This window comes from Kogia breviceps, chromosome 12, assembly GCF_026419965.1.
Source record: "Kogia breviceps isolate mKogBre1 chromosome 12, mKogBre1 haplotype 1, whole genome shotgun sequence".
Classification (NCBI taxonomy): domain Eukaryota; kingdom Metazoa; phylum Chordata; class Mammalia; order Artiodactyla; family Physeteridae; genus Kogia; species Kogia breviceps.
In genome coordinates this window covers 49,236,131-49,251,351 of record NC_081321.1, presented here as the reverse complement: position 1 = coordinate 49,251,351, position 15,221 = coordinate 49,236,131, and the positions used below count along the sequence as shown (strand labels likewise).

Here is a 15,221-nt window from a genome sequence, read left to right as displayed (position 1 = left end):
TAGAAGCCCTACTGTTCCTAGAAGCCACATAATGAAAGGCAGTATAAAGTACACCCTGAAATCCTTTAAAGGGCCCTTTTTTCTGAAGAGTATTGTGAGGCACCACCTTCAACTTTTCTGAGGTCTTAACAAAGAAATCTTAGAGTCACAACCTTGGCTTCAACTTTAGACCATGCTTTCTTGAGAGTGTCTTGAGTTTGATCTTTGCTTGGAAATATTTCTTAGTTTTAGCGTTGTTTGTCATCTGGAGAAGCTAATTTTCAAAACTAGCAAGTCTTGGCTCTTTTATTTAACAGTCCTTTCTTTAGCTTCTCTTTTCTCATATCTGACTAAAGGCAGCACAAGAAAAAACCCAGCAGTACTTTCAACATTTTGGTAGATCATTTAGTTCACAAATATATTTTTTATCTTTCAGTTTACTGCAGATTGACACGTTGTTAAACTTTCTGTCACCTTATAACAAAAATCACTGGGTTCCAGTAAGATTTTCCTCACTTTCCTTTAAGATCTCACTGGCAGCCTCCTCAAAGTCTAAAATTCTACTACCAATTTATTCAAGGCACTTTAGGCTTTCATTAATACTCTTAAAATTCTTACAGCTTCTATCCACTGCCCAGTTCCAAAGCCACCACCACATCTCTAGTTTTTGCTACGGTTGCATGCAACTTCCAGGAACCAAAATCAGTATTAGCTACCTACTACTGCTTAATAAATTACCCCAAGTTTATCAGCTTAACAAAGCAAACATTATCTCACATAGTTTCTGAGGGTCAAGAATCTGGAGCAGCTTAGCTGGACTGTTCTGGCGTGGGGTCTCTCACGAGGCTGTTGTCAAGCTGTGGACTGGGACTTCAATTATCTGGAAGCTCAAATGAGACTGTAGGATTCACTTCCAAGCTCACTCACATCGTTGTTAGCAGGCCTCCATTCCTCTCTACTGGCCAGAGATCTCAATTCCTTAACATGTGAGCCCCTCCATAGGCTGCCTGAATGTGCAGTTGAATTTCCCAAACTGAGAAATGAGAGAGAGCAAGAGGGCGTGTGCACCCAAGATGTAAGCCAAGGTGTCTTTTATAATCTAATCTTTTCTTTTTTAATGAGGTACAACTGACATATAACATTACATTAGTTTCAGGTGTATAACACAACTATTCATTATTTGTATACATGGTGAAATGATCACCACAGTAAGTCTAGTTAACATCCATCACCCTACATAGTTACACTTTTTTTCTTGTGATGAGAACTTTTAATATCTTCTAGAATTCTTAGCAATTTTCAAATATGCAATATAATATTTTTAACTATAGTCACCATGTTGTACAAATACATCCCCATAACTTATTTACTTTATAACTGTAAGTTTATCCTTTTGACCTGAAACTTAATCTTGAAAGTGATATACTTTACCATGACTTCTACTATATGTCACTGGCCACAAAGACCAGTACAACACCAAGACCCTGGTACAATGTGGATGGGGACTATCCAAGGCTGTGGATATGAGGAGGTGGAGATAATGGGGGTTGTCTTGGGGGCAACTGTCTTAACGTATATACTAATATTGTTATACACTTTAATTTTATACATATTTTCACCCTCATAAGGAATTATTACTATTTTAAACAGCCCGCCTTAACATCTATTCACAGTATGTGCTTTTGTCAGCCAACATTTTTTCCTGTGTCTCCAAGATTCCATACGGAGTAATTTTTCATTCTGAAGACTGTTTTGTGTTTCCTTTAGTGCAAGTCTGCTGGTAACAAATCCTATCAATTTGTTTATCTGAAAACAGCTTTTGTCACCATTATTCTGAAGAATCCTTTCCTTGATCATAGAATTCAAGGTTAGCAGTTATTTTCTTTCAGCATGTTGAAGATACACTATTATTTTCTTGGCATTCATTTCTCTTGAGAAATCACTTCTTTGTCTTACCCTTACTTTGAAGGTAATATATCTTTTTTTCTGGCTACTATCAGGAATATCTTTGTTTCTCAACAGTTTTATTGCGTATGGTTTTGTTTGCATTTTTTTCAGCTTGGGATTCACAGCATTTCTTTAATGTGTAGCATGATGCGTTTCACCATTTTTGGAAAATTCTCAGCTATTAGTTCCAGTATTACTTCTACCCCATTCTGTCTTTCCTTTCCTTTGAGGAGTCGACTTAAATGTATGTTAAACTTATTCACTGTATTCGATGTGCCCGTCTGCTTTTTTCTTTATTTTCCATTCTTCAGTGTCTTTAAGCTTTGGTCAATATATTTTCTATTGATGTTATCATTTAGTTTATACATTCTCTCCTTCTTTTTAGTCTAGTATTTCACTCAAATAATATGTCCTTAATACTTAATATTTTCATATTATTTTTCAGTTTTAGAATTATATTTGGTTCTTCAACTAACTTTTATTTTTTTGAACATAACAAGCACAGGGTTTTCAGGTTTCTGTCTGATAATTCCATTATGTGGATTCCTCACGAGCCTGTTTCTATTACCTATAGTTTCTCTTGGATTTTGGTCCCACTGTACTTCCTCCTCATTTACCTGTTTTGTTTTTGTTTTAAATTGAATGCCTGACATTTTAAGTGAGACAGTTTAGTGATGATTTTAGGTCCAGGAAGATGGTTAACTTTGTTTCTACATGACAGTAGGAGCATTACCAATTCCAGATTCCTCAATGCAATCAGAGATTAGTAAAACTCAAAGCTGGGCTTCAGACTCTAAAAGACCAGTCTATTCTTTTAAGTAAGTTCCACTGGGGTTAAGAGTCTGTTCTTTGAGTTCACTGGCATCAGAAGCATAGCAAAAATGGAAATTCCCAGACTTACTGATTTAATTTTGGAGGAAGACACATTTTAATAAGTACTCTAGGTAATTTTAATTTTATACACACTAAAGTTTGAAAATTATTTTACAAGTTGAGTGAATTCCAACTACCTTATTAAAAATAAATATATAGCTTCCTAACAGACTTCTTAAACTTTTTTTCCTTCTCCCTGTAGGAAGTCTTCATGATTCTTTATCTTCTTTAACTTGCTTATCAGACACAGATTTCAAGAAATGTCAGTAAGCCCTCTTTCAAGAAGAAATGCCAATGGAGTTGTCAGTTGACCTGTTTACTACACTCTATGATATGCTACATTTATTAAGAAAAAAAAGTATGTCATTAAGGTTGAATTAATACAGTTTAACACATTTGAAGATATTCCAGACAAATTACAGATTTTCCTTTATCCCAGGAATGAAAGTTTTCTTCTACATAGTTTTACAGCTGAGTAGTTTATCCTTCAAATAGTCAAAACACTCAATTCTCCAGCAATTATAGATAAAAATGATAGGCCATTACATATATATATAAATATATATAATTTATGGCTAGCATTCCTAGAAGATAGGAATCTTAACTTTGAAATGGCTATAAGAAAAGACTGAGTGAAATTAAGGAACAGAATTAAACTACACTAAACTAAATCAAAGGCACATTCACGTTCTATTTAGAAAACGAAATTCAATTCTATACCTAAACCATAGATACACAAATACAAACTGTTAATATATTAACTTTGTAGCATCAGTTCCAAATAAATCAAATATGGTTTGGTCTATCAGAGGTTTATACCCTTGTGTTACATAATTTGGCTTTTTAATTGCTTTTATGTAGAAATAAAATCAGATAAATAATTCTGCTCCACCCAAATACACTATCAAATACTTGTGGTAAGGCTGACAGATCTACTTTAAGCAGTTGGTATTATTCTACTATGGTGATACTGATACTTTCATAAATGAATTTTTAGTTAACCCAAAAATAAAAAAAGTGGGTCATTTTTAATTTTTCTAAATTGTAAAACTTAAAATAGGGATAAGAAAAATATCTGCATTTTCAAGTTTTAAGAAAATTGTATGCTGTAAAATATTTCTTCTACTTTTAGTCTCTTCATTATATAAAAAAAAAAATTTTTTTTTAATCAGAAAAAAAAGTCAGTCAGGCTACTTAAGTATGTAAACTCATGTGGCTTTCTAAAAGACCCTGCACCTCTCTACCTCTGTCCTCATTTCCTCATCTATAAAATGGGGATAATACTTACCTCAGAGAATTTTTTATGAGGATTAAACTAGTTAATAATGTATATGATGTGCTTATAACAGTGGCTAGCATATAGTAAACCCTCTATGTGTGTTAGTGTACAGTAACATTCTGATGGTCTTTTTCTCCAAGATAATTGAGGAGGCTTCATAAGTCACTGAAATTAACAAGAAAATGTGAACTAAAAAAAATATTTCTATTCAGTTATTCTTAATATGTACCTTCCGTGCTATTGGTTCCTGACCTTCCATCAATGTGTACCAGCTGACAAGTTTATTCCAGCCCTCAGTTGGCAACAGTATGTAATCCAATTCATCAATAAGATGCTCCTTAAGTGACTGGGCATCACCATCTACAAAAGGAAAAATAAACTCAATACATAAAAAGAAACAATACTACATATCTCTAAATACTCTGGTTGTACACATTAAAAATTACTTAAACTCATGGAGACTAACTCAGGTATTTAAATAATGAGTTTTGAAGAAAGCTCTGAAGAGGTTCACATCTAAGTCTACATATTCCAAAATAAACTGTTGCTTTACAAAGTTTTAATGTGTACCAGGCAACCAACAGTGTTTAAAAAAATAATTTTTCTTTTATTGGGCTCTTAAAAAAAATACTAAAGTATAACTGTTAGCCAAAGGATCTGAATGAAGAGTGTTTCTCAAATTTTTAAGTATCAGAGATCCCTCATATGGTAATAGTGATTGTTCTAGCATTAGCTGAAGAAGAAAATTCAGAAGCAAATCAATAACCTTTAACAATGATGCCAAAGCACATGGGCTGGGAACCATGATGGAAATAACAAAAGGGCATCTCATTACTCCAGAGGGCCCATGATCTAGATTCCTCCACAGATCTAAAGTAGAGGTAGTTGTTCAGATATGGTTCTAATTCTATGATCCATTTTCAAAATTCCAGTTGAACTAGAAATGTAGTATAGGACAGGCCAGAGATAGGTATCTATTTTAGATAAAAAAATATATTCAAGGAAATTGAGTAACTTGCCCCAAATCATTCAGAAAATTGCAGGTACTATGAAAAGTATTATTATGGAAAACCCTTTTATCTCAGCTGATTTTCAGAACAATATTATGAAGTAGATAGCTACATTTTACTTAGTAAATAGGTTCAGATATTGATTAACTTGCCCAAGTTCACATACAGAAAACTGTAGAGACTGGACTCAAACATGTATCTGTTTATGCTAATATCCATTTTCTTTCCACTATAACAGACTACTTTGAAGTAAATTTAGGAAAAGAAAAAAAAGTTTAAAAATTAAGACTTCTATGCTATTCTCCACAATAATTCAAGATTTTGAGTAAATGATTTTATTATGTAACAGAATCCAAATAGTAATTTATATCTAGTGGATAAAAAATGATCAATGTTTGGATCGTTTTTTTAGGGGGAGAACACCCCTAAACACAGAACCCCTAATTTTTGTTACTTCTGTGTTTATTGATATAAAATTGATATACAACAAACTGTTGCAGATTTAAGGTGTAAAATTTGAAGTGTGAAACCACCATCACCAAAATGATGAAGCGATCTATCAGTATTCCCCCACCACCAAAGGTTTCCCTGTAGCCCTTTTTTGTAATCTCTTCTTCTTGTCCCCTGAAAACCACTTATGTGTATTTTGCAATTGTAGACTAATTTGCATTTTCTACAATATTATATAAAAAATAGTATGTACTGCTTTGTTTGGCTTCATTTATGCTGCATCATTATCTTGAAATCCATCCATGTTTTTATGTATCAATAGTTCATTCCTTTTAATTGCTGAGTAGGATTTCATTATATGGATATTCTATAATTTGTTTATCCATTCAGCTGTTGATGGGCATTTTGGATTGTTTCCAATTTTCTCTACTACAAATAACAGTGATGTGATCACTCATGTACAAGTTTTCATATGTAGAATGATTGGTTCCTATGGTAAATGTATGTTTAGGTTTTTAAGAAATTGCAAGACTATTTCATTCCCAAAAACAGTGTATGAAAGTTCTACTTGCTTCACATCCTTGTCAATACTTGGTATGGGCTCATCTTTTAAATTTTAATCATTTTAACACATGTATAGTAGGACCTCATTGTGGTTTTAATCTTCATTTTTCTAATGACAATTGATGTTAAGTATATTTACACGTGCTTTTTTTCCTTTAAATTGTTATTTGTTTTTGGCTGTGTGCAGGCTTTCTCTAGTTGTGGCGAGCCGGGGCTACTCCTCATTGCAGTGCGTGGGCTTCTCATTGCGGTGGCTTCTCTTGTTGCGGAGCACGGGCTCTAGGTGTGTGGGCTTCAGTAGTTGAGGCACACAAGCTCAGCAGTTGCAGCTTGCGGGCTCTAAAGTGCAAACTCAGTAGTTGTGGAGCACCGGTTTAGTTGCTCTGTTGCATGTGGGATCTTCCTGGACCAGGAATCGAACCCATGTCACCTGCACTGGCAGGCAGATTCTTATCCACTGTGCCACCAAGGAAGTCTCACATGTGCTTTTTGAAAACACTATCTTCTTTGGTGAGGCAGCTGCTCAAACCTTTTGTCTACTTTTTTCCACTGGGCTTTATGGAATTCCTTATTCTGCATAAAGATATTTTATCAGCTAGGTGATTTGCAAATATTTTCTCCCACATTGTGCTTTATTGTTTCATTCTCTGAACAGTGTCATTTGAAGCATTTGTTAATGATGAAATACAAGCCATCAATTTTTTTCTTTTATCAACTGTGCTTTTTTTTTTTTTTTTTTTTTGTGGTACACGGGCCTCTCACTGTTGTGGAGCACAGGCTCCGGACACACAGGCTCATTGGCCATAGCTCACAGGCCTAGCCGCTCCGCGGCATGTGGGATCTTCCCGGACAGGGGCAAGAACCTGCGTCCCCTGCATCGGCAGGCGGACTCCCAACCACTGCGCCACCAGGGAAGCCCTCAACTGTGCTTTTTAAATTCATATTTAAGAAAACTTTGCCTAACACAATGTCACAAAATTTTTCCTTTTTTTTTTAATAGTTTTGGTTTTTACATATAGGTCTACGGTCTGTTTTGAGTTAATTTTGTATATGGTGCCAGGTATAGATCAAAGTTCACCTGTTTCTGGCAAATAGATACTTAATGCTCAAGCAGCATTTGTTTAAAAGACTATCTTCTCTCCACTGAATTCCCCTTACAACCTTGTGTAAAATCAATTGGCCATATATGTGGTGGATCTACTTCTGGATTCTCTAATCTGTTCAACTGATTCTTACCTCACACCATATACAAATATTAACTTAAAATTGATCAAAGACATAAATATAACAGCCAAAACTATAAAACTCTTAGAAAAAAACATACGTTTTTTCTGATCTTGGATTAGGTGATGATTTCTGACACCCAAGTCACAAGCAACCAAAAGGAAAAAAATAGATAAATTGGACTTCATCAAAATTAATTTGCGCTTTAGAGGCACCATCAAGAAAGTAAAAGACAACCCACAGGTTAGGAGACAATTTTTGGAAACCATACGTCTGATAAGGGACTAGTATTCAGAATACATAAACAGCTCTTAAAACATAATAAATAGACAAATAACCCAATTAAAAAATGGGCATAGGATCTGAATAGACATTTCTTCAAAAAACATATAAGCCACACAGACAAGATACTTAACATCATTAATCACTAGGGAAATACAAATCAAAATAACAATGGATACCACTTCATACCCATTAGGATGGCTATAATAAACGAACAGACAATGACAAGCGTTGGCAAGATGTGGAGAAATTGGTACCCTACTTACTTGTTGCTGGTGGGAATGTAAAATGGTGCAACTACTTTGGAAAAGTCTAGCAATTCCTCAAATAGTTAAACACAGAGTTACTATATGACCTAGTAATCCCATGCCTAGGTATAGATACATGAGAAATTAAAATATATATCTACACAAAAATTTGTACATGAATGTTCAGAGCAACATAATCCATAATAGCCAGAAAGTGAAAACAACACAAATGTCCATCAATTCATGAATGGATAAATTAAATGTGGCATATCTCCATACAATGGAAAATTACTCACCCATAAAAAGAAATGAAGTACTGATTCATGCTACATGAAGACACTTTAAAACTTTGTGCTGGCTTCCCTGGTGGCACAGTGGTTGAGAGTCCGCCTGCCGATGTAGGGGACAGGGGTTCGTGCCCCGGTCCGGGAAGATCCCACATGCCGCGGAGCGGCTGGGCCCGTGAGCCATGGCTGCTGAGCCTGCGTGTCCGGAGCCTGTGCTCCGCAATGGGAGAAGCCACAACAGTGAGAGGCCCGCGTACCACAAAAAAAAAAAAAACTTTGTGCTAAGTGAAAGAGGTCAAATGGTAAGGCCACATGATTCCATTTAGATGAAATGTCTCTAAAAGGCAAATCCATAGAGACAGAAAGTATACTAGTGATTGCCTATGGCTGGGTCTTGAGTGGGGATCCAGAGTGACTGCTCATGGATACTAAGTTTCTTTCTGGGGTGACGAAAATTTTGCGGAATTAGACGGTGGTGATGGTTGTAAAACTTTGTGAATATACCAAAAAAACAGTGAATCACAGAATTTAAAAGGATGAATTCTATGGTATGTAAATACTGTCTCATTTTTAAATGAGATAGAAAACAACCTACTAGGAATGTGATTTAGAATTGTGTTGAATCTGTAGATTGAGTGGGGGAATTTAACAATATTGAGTTTTCTGATCCACTAACATAATTTCTGTCTTTATTTAGGTTTTAATTTATCTCAGCAATGTCTTATAGTTTTTAGTTTACATTTCTTGCACATGTTATCAGACTTATCTGTATTTTATATTTTTGGTGCCAAAATAAAATGTACTTTTGAAATTTCAATTCATGTTAGTTCATTTTTAGTGTACAAAAATACAACTGGTTTTTGAATAATGATCTTGTATCCTACAGGCTAACCTCATTTATTAGTTCTAGAAGTTTCCTTTGTGTAGATTCCATTAAATTTTCTACATAGACATAGGTTTATGTGAATAAAGGAAGATTTATTACTTCTTCTGATACAAGCTGTATGCCTTTTATCTCTTCTTCTTGCCTTATTACACTGCCTAGGACCTCTAGTACAATCTTGGCTTGAAGAGCTGAGAGTAGACATCCTTGCTTTTTCCTGATTTTAGAGGGAGAGGACTCAGTCTTTCACTGTTGAGTATGTCTTCTGCAGGTTTTCCATAGATGTCCATTATGAGATTGAGGAAGTTTCCTTGTATTTTACTCTTTTGTTTTATATGATATATTATCTTTGTAATATTTATTTCTCTCTTTATACTTAATGTTTATTTCTCTCTCTATATATATATCCTCTTTATTGTTGGACTTGATTTACTAAAATTTTGTTAATAATTGATGCATCTATGTTCATGAGGGATAATGGTCTAGAATTTTTTCTCTTGAAATGTCTCTGCCAGATTTTGGTAACAAGGTAATGACGGTTTCATAGCATGAATTGGGACGTATTCTCTCCCAATTTTCTAAAAGAGCTTTTGCTATTCAGGGCTATTCAGAGAATCCATTCTTTTGGAATGAGCTTTGGTAGTTTTCATCTTTCAAGGAATTTGTCTTTTTCATCTAATTTGTTGAATTTAATGGCATAAAGTTCATAATATTCTTTTATTCTCCATTGGTTGTTTGTAGATTTCTGTATTGATGTTACCTCTCTTGTTCCTGATATTGGTAGCTGTGTCTTTTCCCTTTTTCTGGTGATCAAACTAGGTATTTACAAATTTTATTATCTTCACAAAGAACCAGTTTTTGGTTTCATTGATTTTCTCTATTTTTCTATTTTCTCTTTAATTTCTGTTCTGAACTTATTAGTAGTTCCTTTCTTCTGCTTGATTTAGGTTTAATTTGTTCTTACTTTTAGTTTGAGTCAGAAACCAAGGTCAAAGATTTCAGACCTTTCTTTTCTTTATAGATGTTAAGGGCTATAAATTGCCCCCCACATACTATTTAGCTACCTTCCACAAATTTTGATATGTTTTGTTTTCACTTTCATTTAGTTAAAAATACTTTCTAATTTCCTCTTTGAGTTCTTTTTGACCCATGGCTTATGCAGAAGTATGTTAGTCTCCAAACATCTAAAGATGTTCCAACTGTCTGTTATTAACTTTTTATTCCACTGTAGTAAGAAAACATATTTCATATGATTTAAATCCTTCTAACTTTATTTATTTATTTATTTTTAATTTATTTATTTTATTTATTTATTTTTGGCTGTGTTGGGTCTTTTGTTACTGCATGCGGGCTTTCTCTAGTTGTGGTGAGCGGAGGTTACTCTTCGTTGCAGTGTACAGGCTTCTCATTGCGGTGGCTTCTCCTGTTGTGGAGCACAGGCTCTAGGCACGTGGGCTTCAGTAGTTGTGGCACACGGGCTTCAGTAGTTGTGGCACACGGGCTTCAGTAGTTGTGGTTCATGGGCTCTAGAGCACAGGCTCAGTAGTTGTGGCGCACGGGCTTAGTTGCTCTGCGGCCTGTGGGATCTTCCTGGACCAGGGCTCGAACCCGTGTCCCCTGCATTGGCAGGCGGATTCCTAACCACTGCACCACCAGGGAAGCCCCCTTCTAACTTTATTGAGACAGGTTTTATGGCCCAGAATATAGTCTATCTAAATGCTTCATGTGTACACCTATAAAAAATTTTCATTCTGCTGTTGTTCAGTGGAATATTCTATAAATGTCAATTAGGACAGATAGGTTGATTTATTTCATTACTACTTTTCTGTCTACACGTTTTCTATCATTTATGGAGAGAAGAATATTGAAATATCCATTATATAATTGTGGATATTTCTCTAGTTCTCCTTGCAGTTCTATCAGTTTTTGCTTCACAGATTTTTAAGTTATGCCATTAGCTGGGTATATATTCAGGATTATTATGTTTTCTTAAGAAATTGTCCTGGCCCATCTATGATCATGAAATGAACTTTTATCCCTAGTAATGTTCTCTGTTCTAAAACTTAATGTCTGATATTAATATGGCCATTCCAGTTTTCTTTTGATTAGTGTTAGTATGTGTATTAGTTTTCTATTGCTACATAAATAACCATAGTAGTTTAAAACAACACCCATTTATTATCTCACAGTTCTATGGGTCAGAAGTTCAGATGGGCTCAACTGGGTTTTCTACTTAGGGTCTTACAAGGAAGAAATCAAGAAGTCACCAGGCTGGTCTCCTATCTGAAGGCTCTGGGGAAGAATCTACTTCCAAGTCCATTCAGACTGTTGGCAGAACTCAGTTCCCCATGGCTACAGGTATGAGGTCCCTGTTTCCTTGCTAGCTGTGGGCCCAATGACTCTCTTTGTTCCCAGAGGATGCCTGTCTTCCTTCTCACCTAGTCCCCTCCATTTTCAAACCAGCAATGAGTCCTTCTCATGCTTTGAATCCTGACTTCTACAGCTACCAGCCAGAGAAAACTCTGCTTTTAAAGGGCATGCACAATTAGATAAAGCTCACTGGGATAATCTCCCTTTTGTCATATAATATAAATAATCACAGGAATGATATCCTATTCTCAGGTTCCACTCACACTCAAAAAGGAGATGATTATGTAAGAGGAGGGTCACTGGAGGTCAGTCTTACAATTTTTCAATCTCTTAATCTATTTGTATCTTTATATTTAAGGTGGGTTACTAGTAGACAGTATACAGTTGGGTGTTTTTTTTTTAATCCAATCTTACAGTCTCAACTTCAAATTGGGATATTTACATTAAATACGACTGTTCATAGAGCTGGGTTTAAATCTACCATCTTATTATTCGTTTTGTATCTGTTTCATTTGTTCTTCATTCTTTTCCGCTTAGAAAAATTTTTTTTAAACATTGCTATTTCTCCTTAGTATGTATTGTATTTTTCTGCTTCTTTGCATTCCAGGTAATATTTGGTTGTATCCAAGATATTATAAATTTTATCTTGTTGGATGCTGGATATTTTTGTATTCCTACAAATACTCTTGTGTTCTGTTCTGAGATGTAGGTAAGTTACTTGGAAATAGTTTGATACTTTCAATTTAGAAGGATAAATTTTGCCCTTCTATAGAGGCAAACCCATTCTCTGCAGTCTACCCCGTGATTTATAAGGTTCTCCACTCTGGCTACTGTGAACACATTATTCCTGGTCCTTTATGAGTGAAACCGAGGATACTCATCAGTTAGATCCATTAAACTATAACTGTAACCTGCCTTTACTGATCGAGCACACTTTAACTGTTTTTATAAAAACTTGCATGTCCTCCAAGCTTCTCATAGCCTAAACAATAAGATATTTGCCTGAGTTGTTTTTCAGGAACCTGAAATCAGCTGTGTTCAATACTAGGTGGAACTAAGACTGGTTAAGACCACCGACTGTCCAACTGGGCTTGTGTGAGTGTCCGCTTGGTGACCTTTTGACATGAGAGGGCCAAAAACTCCACCCTCAGCACCTGCTAACACCTCCATTTTCTGAACATGCGTCCCACAGGGAAGCAAGTAGCTTAGTTGCACCTGCACAGAATGACTATTACCTCACTCTTTCCTTATCACCAATTACCTTTTCCCACGCTCCCCACACCTCAGACCACCCTGCTTCTTTGTTCCCATAAATACCCTGAGCCTCTTGCCATCAGGGAGGCAGATTTGAGATTTGTTCTCCTAACTCCTCACTTGGTTGCCTTATGAATAAACCCTTTCTCTGCTGCAAACCCTGGTATCTCAGAATTTGGCTTGCTGTGCATCTGGCAAATAAACCTGATTTGGTAACATGAACCTAAACGATTGTTCCTTCTAATTCTTTTGGATGGTTCTTTCCTTGGCCTTGGATACCTTCCTCACATATATGCACTGGTCAACAGTCAGCTCTAGACTTATGAGAGATTCTATAGATCTCTAGGTCTCTCTCTCTCCTTGTGTGCTGCTCATTCCTCTCTGGTACTGTGCCCTGAGAACTCTGGCTGCCTTGGTCTCTGTGGACTCCAAACTCTTTCCTCAACTAAGGGAGGTTGCCAGGCTTTGCGTGGGTTTCTCCTTCTGTGCCGTGTCTTGGAAACTCAGTGCAGTAAGCTGAGGAAATCATAGGGCTCACTTCATTTGTTTCATACCTCTCAGGGATCACTGTTCTTTGTTGACTGATGTCCAATGTTTTGAGAACCACTGTTTCATGTTTTTTGTCAGGGTTTTAGTTCATTCAAGTGGAAGGATAACTCTAGTCCCTGTTATTCCATCCTGGCCAGAAATGGAAGTTCTGGTACTTATGTTTTATTCTCTTTAAATGTTATGCGAGTTTTAGAAGAGCTGGCAAGTAGTAAAGGTTGCAGAAGATTAATGCAAAAATCCAAGTATGTAACCATATACCACTGATCCCGAACTTAAAGAAAAAAGTCATGTGCCCATTAGCAAAATAATACACAATACAGCATTTCCCCCAAACAATAAGATAGTGCTTTCTAATTTACATTCTAGGTTTAAACTATAATAAACCCTTATTAATCAGAAATGACAAGCAGAATTTGTCATGATACAGAATATAACTAATTATAACAGAATAATCTGAATTCATTAGGTCAAATCTATAATACAGTCAGCCCTCTGTATCCATATGTCCTGTATCTGCAGATTCAACCAACCCTGGACAGAAAATATTTGAGGGAAAAAAAAAAATTTCAGAAAGTTCCAAAAAGAAAAACTTGAATTTTCTGTGTACCAGCAACTATTTGCATAGCATTTATATTTTATTAGGTATTATAGATAACCTACAAATAATTTAAAGTATGTGGGAGGATACACAGATCATATGCAAATATTATGCCATTTTATATAAGGGGCTTGAGCATCCATAGATTTTGGTATCTGAAAGGGGTCTTGGAACCAATCCCCGCATGGACACTGGGGGATGACTACACAAAGAAATTTCTAATTTACCAATTTATTTACATTAACATTTTCCATATTACTATAACATATTGAAACGAACACATTTACAACCTGACTGAAAGAGGGAAATAATACCTTTAAGAAGCCCAGAGTTATCAATGGGTCCAGGATATACATTTTGATCTCCCATCTGGTATTTGTCCCAACTGTCAAAGCCAACATATTTTTTCCACTGTTTGAACCAGCGACTATCGACTAGGTACCTAAAAAAGAAGAGAAATCAGTAAAGGAAAATACCAGGAACTATAGGAAGAACAGAAAATCTGCCTATTTTTAATATTTCATTTTATATCAAAGTACATGTCTACTTTAAAGGATTACTGAGAATAACTATAATGTCAGAGTAGTAGAAGAAAAATATTACACTTGTGTAAAGTATTATTTCTATTGTTCTGTAAAGTATCTACTAAAGACAACTATTAACATATACATTAAAAAAATCCTTAACAGCATTAAAAAAAAAGCAATAACTATTCAACAGAATATTTACCAATTGAACAAAAATTCAAATGGTAATTATAAGAATCAGTCAAAATAAAATTTAAAATGCAACACAGTAAAATATAAATATGGAAAATGGTTCTTCTGCAAAAAACTTACAGTATGTTAATTTTACATATTTAACTGTATCTTTTATGGGGTAAGGAAAGCAATTATTAAAGGTTTGCAAGATTGATTTTAGTAATTATAATCAAAGCTTAAAAGAAACTTTAAAAATAATTAGCTTCTTTACCAACAAAAGTTAATAACAACAATACTGTCTCCAGGGGCTTCCCTGGTGGCGCAGTGGTTGAGAATCCGCCTGACGATGCAGGGGATACGGGTTCGTGCCCCGGTCCGGGAAGATCCCACATGCCGCGGAGCGGCTGGGCCCGTGAGCCATGGCCGCTGAGCCTGCGCATCCGGAGCCTGTGCCCCGCAACGGGAGAGGCCACAACAGTGAGAGGCCCGCATACCACAAAAAAAAAAAAAAAAAAAAAAAAAAAAAAAAAAAAAAAAAAAAAAAAAAAAAAAAAACAATACTGTCTCCAATTGTTTCTCATACATTAGTAAAATCTGCTGGGGCAAGCAGGACTGGTTTTTAAGATTTCAAGTGTAGGGCTTCCCTGGTGGCGCAGTGGTTGAGAGTTCGCCTGCCGATGCAGGGGACACGGGTTCATGCCCCGATCCCACATGCCGCAGAGC

The 15,221-nt window shown here is 35.7% G+C and overlaps 1 protein-coding gene across 13 annotated transcripts in view; it reads right to left on the bottom strand.

Moving 5' to 3' along the window:
* Positions 1-15,221, bottom strand: part of USP15 (ubiquitin specific peptidase 15) — a 122,997-nt gene that overhangs the window by 88,669 nt on the left and 19,107 nt on the right. For 10 of the 13 annotated variants that reach the window (XR_010835832.1, XR_009338652.2, XM_059082204.2 and 7 more), the window contains exons 2-3: positions 14,112-14,239; positions 4,308-4,438 (exon numbers count right to left, since the gene is read on the bottom strand). Coding sequence is in view for 11 of the 13 variants with exons in the window: in XM_059082204.2 (XP_058938187.1) it covers positions 4,308-4,438; positions 14,112-14,239 (259 nt within the window). In the remaining 2 variants the exon portion in view is untranslated. Of the gene's footprint in view, positions 1-756; positions 1,013-4,307; positions 4,439-14,111; positions 14,240-15,221 lie in introns of those variants that run through there. The other 3 variants (XM_067009670.1, XM_067009671.1, XM_067009678.1) reach the window with 2 other exon arrangements.